At 41.3% G+C, this 17,865-nt stretch overlaps 1 protein-coding gene across 7 annotated transcripts in view; it reads right to left on the reverse strand.

Moving 5' to 3' along the window:
• Positions 1-2,116: 2,116 nt before the first annotated feature.
• Positions 2,117-17,865, reverse strand: part of PECAM1 (platelet and endothelial cell adhesion molecule 1) — a 31,921-nt gene continuing 16,172 nt past the window's right edge. For 2 of the 7 annotated variants that reach the window (XM_083874840.1, XM_083874837.1), the window contains 2 exons: positions 8,381-8,403; positions 2,117-3,672 (listed from right to left, as the gene is read on the reverse strand). In XM_083874840.1, coding sequence (XP_083730966.1) covers positions 3,643-3,672; positions 8,381-8,403 — 53 coding nt within the window. In that variant the 3' untranslated portion in view covers positions 2,117-3,642. Of the gene's footprint in view, positions 3,676-8,380; positions 8,404-15,196; positions 15,254-17,865 lie in introns of all 7 variants that reach the window. The other 5 variants (XM_083874839.1, XM_083874836.1, XM_083874835.1 and 2 more) reach the window with 4 other exon arrangements.

Below are 17,865 nucleotides of genomic sequence, written 5' to 3' on the forward strand. Positions count from 1 at the left end.
ATGAGATGGGCTGTACTCAGTTTGACAGCATCACCTCCCCTGCCCCCAAAAGCTGGGCTCAAGACAGCTCAGTGATGAACTGCAGCACAAAGAACTTGAACAGAACCAAGCTCACAAAGCAGCAGGTGGAACAACACCGCAGAAAAGTAAATAAAGGCTGAGGTTTATCAGGAACTGCTCAAAGCAGCATTCACAATTTACTACCCTACCGGAGAGAGGAAGAAGCCACGGTGGGCAGGTTTACACTGCATGTAGGACACTGTTCTTTAAGAGTGGCGGAGGCCGGGAAGAGGCGGGCGAGCGCTGTAGGAACAAAAAATTCCCGCGGCTCTATTTATTGTTCGATGGGAAAGAGCCGGACCGGGCCCAGCCCGGCGCTGCGCCCCTGCAGTGCCCCTGCAGCCCACCAGGGGGCAGCCCGGCACCGGCCCTGCGGAGCGCGCACCGAGGCCGCGTGAGATCCGCCTTACTCGCGTTACACCGGGAAACGGGGCTTGCACCGGGGAATTCGTGTTACAGAGGGAAACTCGCGTTACACCGGGAAACGGGGCTTGCACCGGGAAATTCGTGTTACAGAGGGAAACTCGCGTTACACCGGGAAACGGGGCTTGCACCGGGAAATTCATGTTACAGAGGGAAACTCGCGTTACACCGGGAAACGGGGCTTGCACCGGGGAATTCGTGTTACAGAGGGAAACTCGCGTTACACCGGGAAACGGGGCTTGCACCGGGAAATTCATGTTACAGAGGGAAACTCGCGTTACACCGGGAAACGGGGCTTGCACCGGGAAATTCATGTTACAGAGGGAAACTCGCGTTACACCGGGAAACGGGGCTTGCACCGGGAAATTCGTGTTACAGAGGGAAACTCACGTTACACCGGGAAACGGGCGCTACACAGAAAAACGGGCCTTATACCGGGAAACGGGTGTTACACCGGGAAACTCATGTTCCACAGGGAAGCTCGCGTTACACAGGGAAACTTGCGGTGCCACGTGGCTGCGAATGGAGAAGGAAAGTATCTGTGGAGAGGAGGAGGAGGGGACTTGATTCAGGCGTTTCTCTGTGTCCCAGCTCTAAAGCCCTGCTCTGCAATAGGGAAAGTATTTCCAAGTTACCCCCAGCTGGGGGTGGATAAGGCTCCTCCCGAACAAGCTAAGGGCAGCAGGATGTGCGGGAACTGCTTGGATAGAGAATGGCACAAGGGACACACAATGGCACCACTGGGTGCCAGCCCAATGAAACTGCCCCAACCAGGAATGGCACGAGGGACCTGGGCATGTGCCATCCCTCTACTCAAAAAGTAAATATTTGCTAACACACCTCATTTTCTATTTGCTGTGCTCAACTTGGTGACAACGCAGAAACCTCTTTTTTGTTGTTGTTTTCAATAATGTATTGTTTGAGCTCCAATCTGAGCTTTGATTTGTTTGGTAACAGATTCAAGACTTATTTTCCAAATATTTCCAATGGGATAATGAGGCTTGTTTGGCATATGTTCATATCAGGACTCCTTGTGTAGTTGCTTACTCATAGGCCCATTTACCTTGTCTTTGCTGGAGACATCTGCTGATTATTGTCCCATACTCGGAAATACTTTTGTTATCTGAAAGACAAAACAGAAGAGCTCAAAGCAGTGGACAGCACTCTGAGAAATGGACAGTTCACACGTTTCAGTAGGGCAAACAACTTGTGTTAGATAACTAAATCCAAAATAATTTAGGATTATTCCAGACAAGAGACAAGCTGAAAGCAAGCAATGAATTCTTCCACTACTTCTCCATCATGTCAGATGATATTCTGAAGCTTTCCAAACCCCAGTGTTTTCTCAAGCTTTGTCAAAGGGCTGGGAAGGGTTCGTGGAGGAACTTTTACCTTTGTAACTTAGTAAAAGACTTATGTGAGTGCAAGAACTCACCCACTCAGTTCTTAAAGCAATTTAGTGCATTTACCTGCTGCTAAATGGGTTCCTGACTCCAGATGTAAGTGCCTGGAATCTGCTGCAGAGAGGGAATCTTCCTAATGCCAATCCATACGATGGATCTGTGGCTCATCACAAATAAAAAAGCTTCACAGGCATTCATTGCAACACAAATGTGCAAGATCCAGTGCAAAGTTCAATTCAGAGTTTTCTTTATTAAAATACCTTTTCACATTTCTTATACTAAGGCATTTGCATGGACACTCATGGGATGCTGAAAGAACATTTGTCAACAGAAGAGAGCGATGAAGTCAGTCAGTTGTGACAGGCTCATGATACAAACAACATTTGCACAGGGAACAATAAATTAGAGATATTAATCAGTAACTGGAGCTTGAAATTTTAAACATTTGGAATGGAAGATAAAAACCCCTTTTGTGTTTCTCGCTGGTTTTGCACCTTTGATGCAATGCTTTAAGTAGTAATTATATATGTATACACAAACCCATGGCCTCTTTTTCACTATTTTCTAATTAAATTAGAACCTTCTTACCTGTGGCCCAGATGTTGTAGGAATTTTGAAGTAAGAAAAAGAGAGCAAGTGCAATTCCAAAGGCCAGCTGGTTAAGGGGTTGGGGACAGTATTTTTTTCTGGGTTTTTTTTGTGATCTTTTTTAAACTAATGCAGCCAAAATAAATATGGGCTGCAGGATCAGATCTGTGTCCAAACTAGATCTGTGTTAGAGGTTCATCATACTATAGAGAAAAAAGACAGGTATGGAATTCCATACTGGACAAACTGGGCCCAAGTACAACTTCAGATCTCTCCTAAAATCAAAGGAATATGGATTGTATCTAGTGGGATTTTCGGGTACAAACTCACTGACCTGAGTATTATATCCACTCAATGAAGACTTATCATAGAGTCATCCAAAATAACTGTGATGGACAATCATTTCTTGAGGAACCATCACATCAAATTAACCAACAAGCATCAGAACACTTTTAAAGGGGAAAAGCAATTTAGCAAAGAATAAAAAGACTGTCTGTGCCTCTGATAGAAGCACTTGGTAAAGTCTGAACCTCTGAACAGTTATTCAAGTTTTTAGGGAGCCCAGGGCTCACTCTTCCCTCAGGTCCTCCCTGCAGTGTCCCATCCCTGTGAGCTATAACTGAGCTGGCTCCAAGCCTCGTAGCAGTCCAGCTGCTGCAGCACAGGGAGCTCAGCACAAGCTGCAAGATCATGTCAAGGTACATCCATGGCTGGCCAAGCTGTGCTGAGCTCTGCTCTGCCACAGTGGTGGCACTGATAACCAACTCAGCGAGTTTAAAGCAAGCTTAGATAGTTCTGTGTCCTACTGGTATCACAGTAGTTGCTGCATTGTAGAAATGTACTTCCTCAGCTGTAGCTCCCCCTTTGTTTCTTTAGAGCATCATGAATTGGAGGCAAAAAAAAGGCAAAATTGCATTAGCAGGAGAAATTACAGATGAGAACCTGGGTCAGTGGTTTCTAGAGCCACTTTCCTATGAGAATTTTTATTTGTAATTTTTTTTCCATTAAATGCTTTAGGAACGTCTCTATTGTTCCTCCTAAGGAAATAAACCTTGAAAAGACGAGTCTGGCAAACTCATAAATAACTGCTGCAGAGCCTTTGAAACACTTGCAACATCTTCCATCTTGGCTTGTTTTCCTCTCCCAGGTGATCTTTGAGGTGACTGTTCTAGGTAGCATCAGGATGCCCATATATTCTCTGCTGGCAAAAAGAGCAAAAGAGAAAAAACCAAGGTGTGAGTATAACTGTGCCCCTACCCTCTGTCCTGTAACATATTCCTTAGAACCCTCCACAATGAGCTAATAAATACTTCCTGTTCTCTGGGGAGACATTGGCATTATCTTTACCAGAGAGAAAAAGAAATAAGGCAGTGGGAGATTTAGAGTAACAATTAACAACTAGACCCCAAGACTGTTAATTACCAACATTTGTAAGTAGGTGCTTGCTGATAAAAGTTGGATTTTTAAGGGAACTGCTGGCGCTTAACACACCTGGAAGTCAGATCCTTTATTTACTGGAGATGTTCAGCTGCCACAGTTAGACCCCAGGTTCAGTCCCAGGAGAATGAAAACCTTTCCCTAAGGACTGGTATCTTACAGGGAACAATACAGCATCCAGCTTCTGGACACTGTGTTCCTGCAAGAGCCGTGCGAAGGTTATCTCCAGCCCACAGTAGGGGCAGAGTCCTGGCACTGGCAACCACAGAGGGCAGACAGAGCAATAATCCTCTACACCAGCCAATGGGAATGGGCACAGAGAGAACCCAAACTTCATTGTTTTCACATTATATGGCAGAAATAATTCTGCCCACTGGGGATTCACAACTGTCAAATCTTTCCTGACATTGCTTGCCAAAGCAAGTCTCCCTCCAAGAAATTTCTGCTCAGGGTACACGGTGGCCTCTAACCCAACAGCTCTGTCTGTCAGCACCGAGGCGCCGAATTCCTTTTGTGGACTTACCCCCAAAGGATTTGCCCCGTGAGTCAGAGGAATTCCTGGCTTATACTTCAATGTTTATTTCAGAGTATCACCTTGTTTTTCATATCCTGAGTGCCTGAAATCCCTCCTCAGTTTTAACTGGACACATCCTTTATCTTCCTTTCCTGTCTGAAACTATTGTGCCATGTTACTGTGGACGGTCAAACACAGGCCAGGTCCCCCTTGGGAGCTGGCAGTGTTAATTCCTTTAACACTGAGAAAATACTTCTGGGATCACCTGAGTAGGAGGAGAAAGTAAACTGAGCAAAACCTAGAAATTCCTCCAAAGAGATGTAAATTGTACAGGTAATTTGACACAGAGGGCACATGCTGAGATTGGACAAATAGGCAGCTAAAAGTACACAATGTCCTCATGTACTGCCAGTCCTCCTGAACCCCTAGGACAGAACCAGACAAACACACAAACACATCTAGGAGGTAGCAGGAGAGGAGGAGATATGAAGTCAGAATGTACTGCTGAGGTAAATTTGACACAATACCAATTAGTGTTTGGCGAAGTGGCTATCTCATTGTCAAGATATTTCCTTCAATATGTTTTCAGAAACTGGGACCATTAAATAACTTAGAAAGATTGCCAGCTCTGATTTCAGGAAGGAAACCTCCTCCCAGTTCCTCTCTAAGTAATTCATTTCTTTTGCAAATACTTCCTATGGATTGCCTTTAAGATACAAATTTCTGAAACACAGGAGATGGAGGGAAGCAACCCCTGACATAAAACTTCAGGTTCCTTTCTAAATGACCTAAAAATCCAAGAAATTCAGGTTCAAGGTACTCTGGAGTGAAAATCAGCCAGAACCTGTACTGCAGCTGAGTCTTTATACAGTTCAAGTAATTCAAACTTTGACTATTTTTCTAATCCACATTACTTGACATAATACAACCAGTTTCAATGCCCCTGTGTCAGTGCACAGTGTTTACTAAAAGCCTGAACTCAATGTTGTGATGGTCTCTGAGTGAAGAAGAAGAAGCAAAGTTCCTAAATTTCCCTGCTGGATTGTATTTATTCTGACAGAAACTATGTAGGGGCAAATGTACAAAAGCAGGACTAGCAACATTAAAATGATTTGCTACATCTTCCTTCTCCAAAATGCAATTTTCTGTTCTGCCTGTGACATCTGGAAGAGCAATGCAGAACTGAATGTTAACAGACTTTATCTGAGCAGTGGAACACACGTCATTGGAATTTAGGATGTTAAAAGGACACTGGGATCTGATGAGTCTCCACCACCATTACTGAAATAAAAATGCTGCATGTCTTCCCTGAAAAGAGAGCTCTTAGCAAAATACTCCTCTCTGCTCTGGTTCTTTGTCTCACACTTCTGAGATATCTATTACTTCCTAAACACAGTCGAATTCTACAAGTTTTCTGCCAGGCCACTCCAGCTCAGTGATCCATCTGGCATTCCCTGGGATTCCAGCTGACAGCCAGGCTCCTGAAGGCCCTTCCACTCACAAATAAGGGAGCAGCAGATCAAATGCAACTTCACCTCTGAGCCAAATACTTAATTTGGCTATCAAGAAGCAGAACAGCTGAGGAGGAAGTTTAAGCCACTTGATCACTTTGTAAGGAGCATTTTCCTTTCCACGAGTAGGATCAACAACTCCTCATTCAAACCAAATCTCTGAGATGCATCACAGTTATGCATGTATGAAAATGAGCTACTGGGAAAAAAAAATCTGCAAAAAAATTATTATAAAAAGCACTTTAGTAGCTCCCTGCCTCTTCAGTGTTCATCTGTGTGGCCTGTACAGTGTTGAGAGGCAAATAGAGAGAATGGAAAATCTATGAAGAAATTCATCTGTCCAGTCCAATGTTAGGTCACTTATTTGGAGAGGGAGGTGTTGCTTTTGTCACAGGTTTTACTGGGAACAGAAGTAGAAATTTAAGAAGCAGAAGACAAGGCTCTGTTCTTTTGCTATGTCCTTTAAAGCAGTAGTAATTTAAAAAAAAAAAAAAAAAAATTACTATGTTAATACATAACATTCTACTAAGGAGGAGACAATGTCTCAGACATTAAGTGAATAAGGCAACTTCTAGGAAAATCAAGCAAGATGTGCAAGTGTTATAAAACTGACTTTGCTCTGGGGTGTTTCTGACAATGAGATTAGTTTTACAGAATACTACTTTTATTACCCTTCTACTGCTAGAGAGTAATAAAAGAAACAAAGAAAACACTGCCCTCAGCAGACACTTTTCCTTCTTGAATCTGACATTACTTCATAGATTGTCTGGTTTAGCAAGCTTTAATAGCCCAATTAATTATGAAAGTGATTTGCACAGGGTGGTCAGTGTGCCAGTCACTGACCTATTATACTTCCAGGGAGAGAGATTTTACTCACTTTTTGGCCACAGGAAAACAAAAAAAAAAACCACTTTCATATCCATTAGAAATTATGCAGGCTGTGGAAAAAAGAAGACAAAACCTCCTCCCTGAGCTTGTACCTCACGTCTGTCACAGCCACCCTTGACCATTTTTTCTTTTGTGTTGGACAGGGACAAACTTTCTTCTGCATGACTCTCCAAGGAATGCCTGGTGTAACCCAGGGGAGGGTTCAGCTCAACATATTTTTAGAAAACTGAGAGCAAAGAATAAAAACAAACCTTTAAACTAAGAGGGACAATGACACTATAAACCCTCCTGGCCTGTGTTAATATGAGTCTGTTTATTGTAACACAATCTGTGACCTTCAGTGCACTGCCAGTGTCTGTAAATAATACAATGGGCTGCCTGTGTATCCCATGGGGACGGGAGTGCTGATGGAGCCTTTCAAAACTCAAATGGATGCCATAAGCTGACGTAGACTGTGCTATTGTGATTCTTATTTATGAGTCTCTCCTTTTTTTTTTCTTTTTAAGTACAAGCTCCAAAGTCACAAAGTGGGTGGCAGAAAAAACAACCTTTTGCTTAGTCTGAGTTGGATTTAATAGCATATCGAACATTCATAAAAGTACTCCTGAGATGTGAATTCCCTGCCTCTCAGATCTCCTGAGAGCAGAGTAACAGCTCATTCAACATATTTCTTCTATTTAAAAAAAAAATAATCCTTATTTTGTCACTGGCTTCTTACCACTATGAAGCTGTTCACCACCTACAGAACCTTCACAAAACTCCACATTTTTAGTTGAGATCCTCCATATATGGATGGTACTATTCCCACTTCTTGGTTAGAACAGCATAGCTGTGACCCAGCTTTGTACTCTGCAATAAAAACTGTTTGCCTTCAGAATTTCTTACAAGGTCTCAGTGTACTGCCAGCCCTTGGAGTCACCTCACCTGCTCTACCAGTGGATGAAAACAAACCCAGGAGGAAACAGCCACAGGCAGTGAATAGAAGAGGTGAATAGAAGACTTCTGCAAGCTGGGCTGCTCACCATCCCTGCTTGGTTCAGCTGCTCACACCTTAGGAAGGAGCTCACCTCTCTGGGCATTCAAACCACTGGATGTGTGTGTGAACAGGCACATCCCAAGCACATTCACTGGCCCTGCACAGTGTGGGGACTGACAGATGGCACTGGAACAGCAGCTCTGTCCCCAGCTGAGCAGTTTTCCTGGGCAGATCTCCTGTGCCTCTGCAGCCACCCCTCTCTTTGTGCCATCCTGCCAGCGTTTGTGGCACGGACCCAAAGCTGTGCAGGTGCTCCACATAAACTCCTGGGAGATCATTAACTGTGCACCAGCACCACCAGACTCCAGCACCTCCCACAGACTCCTAAAAGTGACCATTCTATAAACAGAGGATTGAAGGCCTGATTCATAAATATATATACAAAGGGACTGCCCCATACCTGACCTGCAAAGGTCCTGAGCAACAAATAAACCACATCAACCCTTGAACACCCCCTCACCAGATGCACAATCATCTCAACCCATGTCACTGTATTTAACTGCAGGAAATATATACTTACAGAATGCCTGTTTTCCATAGAATCTGCAAAATAAAATACAATGTATAAATTATGAAATGGCACATTGCAGAGTGACCAGTTTTATGTTCCAGAAAATACAGTTGTAGGTACTTTAACCTTTTTGTTCACTTTGCAATGATGTAAAAATCCTCCCTACATCTAAAGTTCATCTACTCTGGGCTTTAAAGAGCATCCAAGTTCTAGTTTAATCCAAATACAAAGTTGAGACCAGACATTTCAAAGCCCACATTGTGCAGGACCTGTTTGGCAGCTTTCCTGATCAAGTGCTGGAGCAGAAGTCTCTACTGAGGGCACAGTCTGTTACTGGACAAGAGAGTCTTCCTTTTAGAGGCAAGTTCTCATCAGCATTTTATTTCCTAATCCAATTCCTTGCCAGGAAAATAATGTATTGCAGAAATCCAGTAGAAGATATAATTTTCAGGGCAAAAATAACATCTTGCAAAGACACCTGACATTTTATTAATAAAAACTTGTTGTTCCCAATGAAAAACCTGAAGGCCAACAAGCTCTTTCCTTTTAGAGTCAGTGAACTTTAAGATTGGATCATAGGCTTTTTTCAAAAAAAGTGGATTTAGCTATTCAGAAGTTTCACAGAATACATTCAAATACCAAAAGATAAATATTTCTTTCCCCTCTCCAAATAACGCCAGTTGTAGGAGAGGACTTCAAGTCTTGTTAAAAGTGCTCATCTGTATGTTCTGTTGAGATATTTCACATGTGACAAAAGTAAGTGCTGAATCTTGAAGGTATTTTCTTGGAAAGTGTATCAGATTCACTGGACAGAGGCTGTGTGAAGGAAATTCACCTAATATTCAAAACAAAGGGGTTGGACTGGGCCTCTGGGTTAATCTTCCCAGTATATTTTATATAAATGGGGCTTACTTTCTGAATCTATGTTTTTTCTAATTATATATATTTTTAAATAGCAAATTTAAAAATCAGTCTTCCATAGGCAGAACACTTACGTAAATTTTGAAAAGTTCCCTGAAATCACTAAATGAAGGACATTATGCAGAGTACTACTACCATTATTAGACCTTAATAAAAGTCTTTTAGAAACTCCCTTGTCAGTCAGCAGAAGTAACAAGGAAACTGAACACAGGTGAAAGTCTCTGGCAAGCTACATTCATAGTTTTCTACCCAGAACTTTTAGCTTAAGCAAAGGATTAAAAACTGAGGTGATTACAGCACCTCACAGCAGTGCATGAACTCAATTTCAGTATAAAATTGATCTCAGTGTTTGGCCAGATTGATCCACACATGTTCAGACATTAGAAAACAAAATAAGAAGTTACATGGAACACACACAAAAGCATTTTTGTGTCCTGAAAGCCAACAGAATTGAACAAAACCACTGCTGACCCAGTGCTACATCAAAGCTTGGCTTTAAGGGGACGAAACCATACATAAGGTTTATGAAGTGAGGCATTAACAAGCTGTTGTTGAGTCTCTGTCACAATGTATTGTTCTCACAGGAAGGAGGAAATGAGAAATTTTGTGTAAATTCCAGACTTCAAACAACGGGATGTTGGCTACCCAAAGCTTGGAGGTCACATTGACAGTGATCTTTCCTCCTTGTTACCTGTCACCTACATCCAGAGCACTGGGGCTTTCTAGCTCAGTGTTGCAGCTGTGCCAGGAAACATCACACTCTGTGTCCAGGGAAGTGCTGCTGGAAGTCTGGGTGATTTCTACCAGGTACCTCTCAGGGCAGCCAGCAGGTAGCCACTAATAAAGGCACAATGATACAGTGCTTCTGCTGATTCTTTCCTATGTCAATCTTTTCACAATCTTTTTATTTCATTTTTGTTTAAAAAAGAAAAGGAAAAAGAAAAAAATAGTGGCTTTACTTTTTTATTAGTTTTACTGTAGAACTGAGAGATTTTTCATGACACCTGGCTTTCCCTTACTGCCAAAAATGGAGAATTGAGAAATGCTGGATTCTAGACACACAGAAAAATTGGTCAAGCTTCTTTAGAAGCTCCATGTTTTGTGAAAGGAATCAGAGCTGATGGTCTGATACTGGTGATTTCTAAAATATTCCCAAGTCTAAAAAAGGTAGGTAGTTTTATGGACTTCTGATGGATCTAAACTCTTGTTATTCCTTCTAGTTGATGGGATTTTAAATTCAAAGAACACACTTTTACCAAGGAGTACATATAGCAGGAATTTAAGGCACTGTCACCCTCACTTGCTCTACCATTTCTTGTTGCTAGAGGTTATGGAGAGGAGAATATGTGCCTGAAGAGCTGCAATTGTTAATCCATCTCCAAGCCACCTCCAGCCCTGGTGAAAGCCAGGATGTCAGACTATGAACCAAAGGTGCTGAGCTGCAGACACACACAACGTTCTGCCAAGGCTTTACTGGAGCAGTAGCTTCCATCAGGGGATCTTGGCAGGCAGCTTGGGAACAGCTCTGACATGGGTCATGCACGTTATCCAGCTCTGCATTGGAGGTTCAAGCAAGGTCAGAAGCTCCCTGCATATTTGTGCCTTACTGAAATCATCTGGCTTTGCCTGATTTTTTGGCTGAAGCTATTGTAAGCATTTGGCTCTGGAATCAATGTCTCACAGGTCCAGGCCTCAGTCTAGAAACCTAAAGACCCAAAGAATTTTTATTTTGGAGAGAGGACAAGTTACTTGCATGGGTTTGGACTGCCTGCAACTATCATGTGCTCAAAATACCCGAGTTCTGAAAAACACAATGAATCCCCAGACCCTGTGAGTTCTTTCTGTGCTGGAAAAGGATTCAGAGGGAAATTCTGGCTAAGATGTAGGTGTTAAGCCTGAGGCTCAGAAGCAGGAAAGTATTTGAGCAGATTTCCTGATTGCTAGAGCTGATTTCAAATAGATTTGTTCCAAACCTCTGAATGCAATGGGGATTTCTCATGCCTCTTTCCACTGGGATATATTTATTTTTCCATAGTACATTGTTGGTTGCTGTAGGACTCTTAGAATTTCCTGTCTCACTGCTACAATTGCTTCCAAGTGACCAATTCATTTTTCCAGACTTAGCAGCATAAAGGCTGCCTCTGCATTTTGTTTGCTGGATTTCCACTTTCCTAATAAGAAATTGGGAATTGTTATCTTGCAATAAGCCACAATGAGCTCGGTCCAGTGCACATAAGATCAGTGCAAAGCCTAGCACTGGCTTCTGGGAGCTTTGGGGTTTACACAGAGCAAAGACAGAGTTCACTGAAGGAGCAAGAAAGTACCAATAACATCATCTTCCACAGGAAGTGTCCTGGAAAAACGTGAGGAAATCTGTGAGCTGGAGTTGGGTCTAACTCTTCTCAGCAACACGAACAGGACTGTGCTACCCCAAGAACTGGGGCTGACATTGAGGGAAGGGCTGGAGCTGAGATAAAGAACCAGCGTGGAGGTGCTTGGGCTTCCTGCCCCTAACTGCCTCTTGGGAAGATGAAAGGTGTGATGGAAATAAATCATGCCTGAAAGAGCCTCCACCCAGGCAGCTGAACTCATGTGTGACACATCCTGGCCCTCCCTCAGGAAGAGCTGCCAGCCTGGGCTGCTGGACACCAGCACAGGCAAGGGAGGCAGCAGGGCCACAGCCATTTTATCATTCCTGCCAGTCTCTTGATTTAGACAATTGCCTGTTTGGATTAAGTTATGGACTATATCACTCCTTTCTGAACAAAAAGCAGCAGCTTTGGGACTGGGTTGGATATTCCTGACTCACAGTATGCTCTGGCCTTTTCACAGAGCAACCAGAGAAAGCAGGATTTTAAGGAAATTAGTTCATCCTGGTGAGTCTGAAGATGGTTTTGACCTGAATGGCACTAACTGTGACCATTCCCCAAACTGCCATTTGGATGTAAGGTCTGATTTAAAGTTGAGGCGTGAAGTTTTTGGTATTTTAAGTAAAATACTAAAGTAACAGCCCATTGCTCTGGAAAAGGCTTTAAAACAATACCTGGGTGAACATCCTGAACACTAAATATGTTTCTGAACTAAACTAATGTTTCAATAACAATGCAAGGACAACTTCTTATCTTGCAGTTGCGTGCAGAGACAAAATGAGCAGCATCCTCCTTAAACTCATTACAGCAGAGGAAATCCAGCATCCAACAACCAGAGACTGACATTATTTGACTTTCAATCCAAACATACCTGACTAGAATGGAATTTCACAAATTACCTGCTTTTCCCACTGCAAATGGGTTAACTGTAATTAACCACATGCAGGTTTTCTGGGATATGAAATGTGCATTTGACAGTTTGTTTCTGTCCATCTCTAATGTAAAACCACCTCCTGAGTCCTGGTACTCAGAATGAGGAGAACAGCACAGCAGGGAGGATGAAGAGTCTTATCCACAGTGTGGTGGAGGCACTCATAAAGTAGAAGCAGGAGATAACATAGCCAGCACCAGGAAAATAAAAAGAAAAGGAATAATGACACATGCTCAGCACTCTGCCAACAGTCTGGGATTTGGGAAGGCTCGGAGCATTATCAGCACTATAGATTCATGGTGCAGATTTTGGAAAAGAACAAGCAAAAGCTACAGAACTCAAAATACCAAAGTTGGTTACTGCTATGGCACCTGCCTTACTGGGGACAGCAGTGAGAGTTGTCAGAAAAATGAAGAGGAAAAATGTTTTAGCTCAGCCACAAAGAATTGTGTCAGACATAACAACTACTGACTGTTCTTCATCTTCCTCTCTAGCGCACACAATTTCTGGAATGCACAGACAACCCCATCCTAAGACAAAATTGCTTATTAAGTACTCAATTCTAATTAAACCACAATAGTTCCCTACAAACAAATAATAATAAAACGTTACATAGGTCTTAGGAGTTAAATCTGTCAAACTGTGTAGCTGACACCAATTCCTAAACTCATGTGTTCTCCCCAAGGACACTTTGGCTGAATCACTGCCTTCCTGAAGTAGGTTGTACTCTTGGGCTTTTGCTCAAAAATATCAAAGAATAGAATGGTAAATCAACTTCTGTACCCACTAGTCATGTTCAACATCTTTCACAATTGGCATCATTTAATACACTTATATTAAAATATAATATTAATAAATCAAAGTAGACAGAATATTTCATAGGGATCCTCCCCTGCATTTACACTTTGCCACCTCACAATCACACAACCTATCAAAACTCCAAGGTGGTGTTCCATTAACTGTAAGGTAGCACTACACTGCTGGGTGATGCACTGCTTATCTAATTGAAACACTTTTCCTGTGTATCAGTCAGGAAAAACAGACGTGATTGAAACAATAAACTGGTACTGTGTTTCCAAGAATAACTGAAACCATGGAATGCTATGTGTAAAAGAGCAGGTGGACTGCAAGATTAAGGGGTGTTTGCAGATCCTATGGCTAATTCAGCTCAGTCTTTCAATCATATCCCATTTTACTGCAGTTCTTACCTTATGGGATTACAGCCTTTTAAGTGCTCTTTGTACCAACCTGGAGTTTACATTCCTCTGGTACATAACACATTCTGTTGTGCCAATACCAGTGCTGGTGAGTGGTGTGACAGTCACCCTCACACCTGGGCAGAGTAGGTGAGGGTTATACAGCAGCTTCTGCAGCTTTTTATAGGTCCAGTTCACACTCATTGGAGAACATTTCAGAACATTTGCAGCCTTGGGGCTCAGCCTTAAAATAAACTGTTTTTTCTCTTGGTGGTCCTGCATGAAGTGCCTGGCCACACTCTTAAGTGTGAAAGATATTCTGATTTTCACTGCAAGGCTGTGAAAAACGAGTACAACACACAGGCACAGCACCAAGGATTCTGAAATTCCTTTGCCATTGTTGCCACTCTCTAAACACTTTGCCTTAAATGGATGACCTAATCTCTCTGTTTATTCAGCTGTAAAATCTGTCATTTTTATCTGCAAAATAGAGATAAAAGTTGTAATGTAACAAGGGAAAATTAAGTGATGTTTTCTAAAGTACATGGAGATCCTCACATAAAAGATTCTCCAGACACAGAATATTGTGTCAGAGGTGGGAAATGCCTTCTAGAAAAAAACAGAAAATTAAAGCACAACAACCAGAAATTAAAAATAGCACACAACAAAGCCTGAATGGGGACAAAATGCGAACACTTTGCAGCCCTAATATTTACAAATCTAGACTTCCTAACACAAAGAGAGAAGAGGAAATCCTTTCCGATTTAGACTTTGACAAACTATGATGAAATAACCTTCTTTTAACCCACTGTCTCTGAGCTCATTAGTGGCAGAACATTTACAGACAGTAATTGCCAGCAAGCTGCTACTGCCCACACACTTCTGTGTTTGAGGAGCTGCTGAAATGATCATATTCCTTTAAAGGCTTTTAGAGTCTGGTGTTGGAGGCTTTATAGATATTTGCTGGAGTTACACCCAAAGCAAATGGAATATTTTATAGCATGTGACAAACATGCTCAGTTAAGGGACAAATGTTTCTCTTGAGCAGTTTAAGATAACAGGATGTAGAATCCTGATCCTTAACGGGGATCTAGATTCAAATCCAGATGTTATGGCCCAAATATTCCACAGATCCAGCACAAGTGGGGTGATGAAGTAGATGTTACAATTATTAATATAATTGATTTATGAGGAGCCATGAAGATGATATGCAATTTATCAACTTCTGTGATTTTGTAGCTGCACTTTGGTATGTTCCTATCCTATGTGACTTGCAGCTCTTCTTCATTAGGGCACTTATGTTCTAAATATTCAGTCTAAATATTATAAAATACTCAGTCACAAATTTATCTCTGACCTCTACACACACACTTCCTTAAAGTGTTTAATTTTTCACTAGCTTACTTACCATTATTAGTTTTTCTGATTTCACTATAAACTGTTTCAGTCCCCTTCTGTTCAGGAGCTGGAAAATGTATTGGCACAGAATCAATTTTTTTTCTTTTTTTTTTGTTTTTTTCTTTTTGCATGTTTGCTTGGTTTGGTTTTTGCTTTATGAAAAAACTTGCCTTATGAAAAGCTCCTTAAACAAAGAGAACACACTTTTTTACTTTCAGAAGAAGCAGCTACATAAGCAGCAATGAGCCTGTGGAGTCTCTGTAAAAAAGCAAGCACAACCCCCTCCCCAAATGCAGCCTGTAAGGTCTGAGAGAAGGATGTCTCCTTCTATATCAAAATGATGATGAAAATCTGCTTCCCTTTCTCAATTTGACTTCAACATTCTAGTAATCTTCTTCTGAACTGGAACCAATACTGCTTTAATTTCACAGAGACATCTACCACCAGGGAACTCTGGATCACTTTGAAGAGCTTCTTCAATTTGTTCTAAGGATTTTGGGGACCCTGGCCCCGAGGAGATTTATCACTTGGAAGAATAACTACAAACCCTTTTGGCAACTAGCCTGCCTAAATCTTAAGGGCACAAAAAATAATTTAAATTGCTGTGCTTTGTGGAATGTCTCAGAAGAATATTTGCAGATTTTACATTGCACAGCTTCCATTTAGTACAGTCTGGGAAAGGTCTCCTTTTGGACCGAGCCTTGTCTAAAGGCCTGAAAATAACAAGAATCATTTTCTCTGTGGTCAGCATAAACTTCTGGCTAGTAGGACAATTAGAACAATGTTCTGGATTTATTGTGTGGCTGTAGTTTAAAAATCCCTGGACAAAGTGCTCCAGAACTGTGCATTTAAAACCACTTTCCTCACTTGCTGTAAAGGTCTGTGATGATGGGGTACAGGAGTTTGCTGCTCATGGATCTCAAAGCACTTCAGAAACACTTGTTCATTTCAGTTAAACTGAGTCTCCTAGAGAACCTCAGAATTCTACTGGTATCATCTCCAATTTCTGTGGCCCTTCAACAAACCAAGAAGTTAAATTTTTCTAGTTAAAGTTAAATTTAAAAAAAAAAAATTAATTGTTGTTTCCTCTTGGCAAAACAAAACAAAACGGGAAAGAAATTCACATTTCTGGATACAGAATCCTGTGCTTTAGCTATTAAAAACCCCCAACATTTAAAGAATTCAGACATGATTTGCAGACTCAGAGTCAGGACTGTTCTGCATTGCCTGAAGAACCAAAGTGTCTCTGGCACCACATTCTGATTTGCCAAAGCTAATTTCATTAATTTTTTGTTTAAATTCTGTTCAGCATCCTTTCAGTGCTGTGAGCTACACATCAGTATGGAGTTGTCAAATTGCTGTTAATTTAAACAATAGCAGCTACACTTCCCCAAGTGTCTAATCACAGCTTTCAAACTTGCAACTTTGGCATGAACTTTCTTTGCAAAATAATTTGAAGATTTTGAGCCATATTTCAAATGCTTATGGACTACTGCTTAAATGATCAATTCAGTTTCCAATGAAGTTAAAATTAGTCTTCTTGGAATTTTAATAAAAGGTAGCTCATTTTGTTTAGCACTCTTTTTTAGCAGGTTACAGTCCTAAATCTACTCCTCTTGACTCTGTGCACAGACTTGGTTTGAGGCATTTCCTTAGTTTGCTTTTTTTTTTTTTTTATCATACCCATTTCATTATATTGTGATATAATGCCACTGCCCATGTTATTTCCTTTGTCAATCTTCCAAAAGTCATTTTAGCACTGAAAAAATGTGCCAGGAGAATTTACTTGGATGATTTGACATTTTGTTCCCACTAATTTTATAATGTTGCCACCCTGCTGATAACTAACCAGATATAAAAGTAAAATAAGGATAACATTCTTACTCAGCCATGCTTAGCAGTTTCTGCCTTCTCACTTGAGGGATATTTCCTGATCTGAGTTTAGCCCCTGCTTTTGGTTTTGCCCAGATTCACAATGAAGGGTCTAAATCACCTTTTGCCATCTTTTTTTTTTTCTCAACTAAGCTTTAGAAAAGACAAGCACTATATTTTTGTCAAGCATACAAACTTGGTAAGTATTGAATTTATTAATTTCAGGAAGAAGTATTCCAGAAATGAGCAGATAGCTCAGATGTGACTTGAAAAACAATGTAAAATAATGTTTTCAAATGTAAGTAATTTTTTATTGATAAAGAAAAGGTGTAGATCCTTCTACAATAATTTCAACTTGTTTTGAAGTGACATTCAATCAATCCCAGTTCCCAGAAGTGACATTAAGGCAACTATAACAGCTTAGATACCGCAGCATTTATTGCAGTAGCCTTTCACAGTACACAAAATATGATTCTCCTGCTCCTGAGAACATTAGTATTGACATTGACAATAGTGGCAGGAAGGGACAAATGATTGGAAAGATAAATTAAATTGAGGTCAGGCCAGAGAGATCAAAGAAATCTGCAGTTCCTCAAAAGGCAGAAGGAATCAGACTCTATGTGTAGCTGCTGGATGAGCAATATGTGCCCAGAGAAAAGGTAAATGTGATTTGCTTTGTCTTCATTCAGAAAATAGGAGGAATCAAGAGAGGCGTAAAAGGGATTTGGAGGAAGGTGATAATCTGAGAGTTCTGTTCCCTAGGAAGGGCTGGTCATGCCCACAGACACACATGAAAGAATATTATGA

This window comes from Zosterops lateralis (assembly GCF_965231275.1).
Source record: "Zosterops lateralis genome assembly, chromosome: 18".
NCBI lineage: Eukaryota > Metazoa > Chordata > Aves > Passeriformes > Zosteropidae > Zosterops > Zosterops lateralis.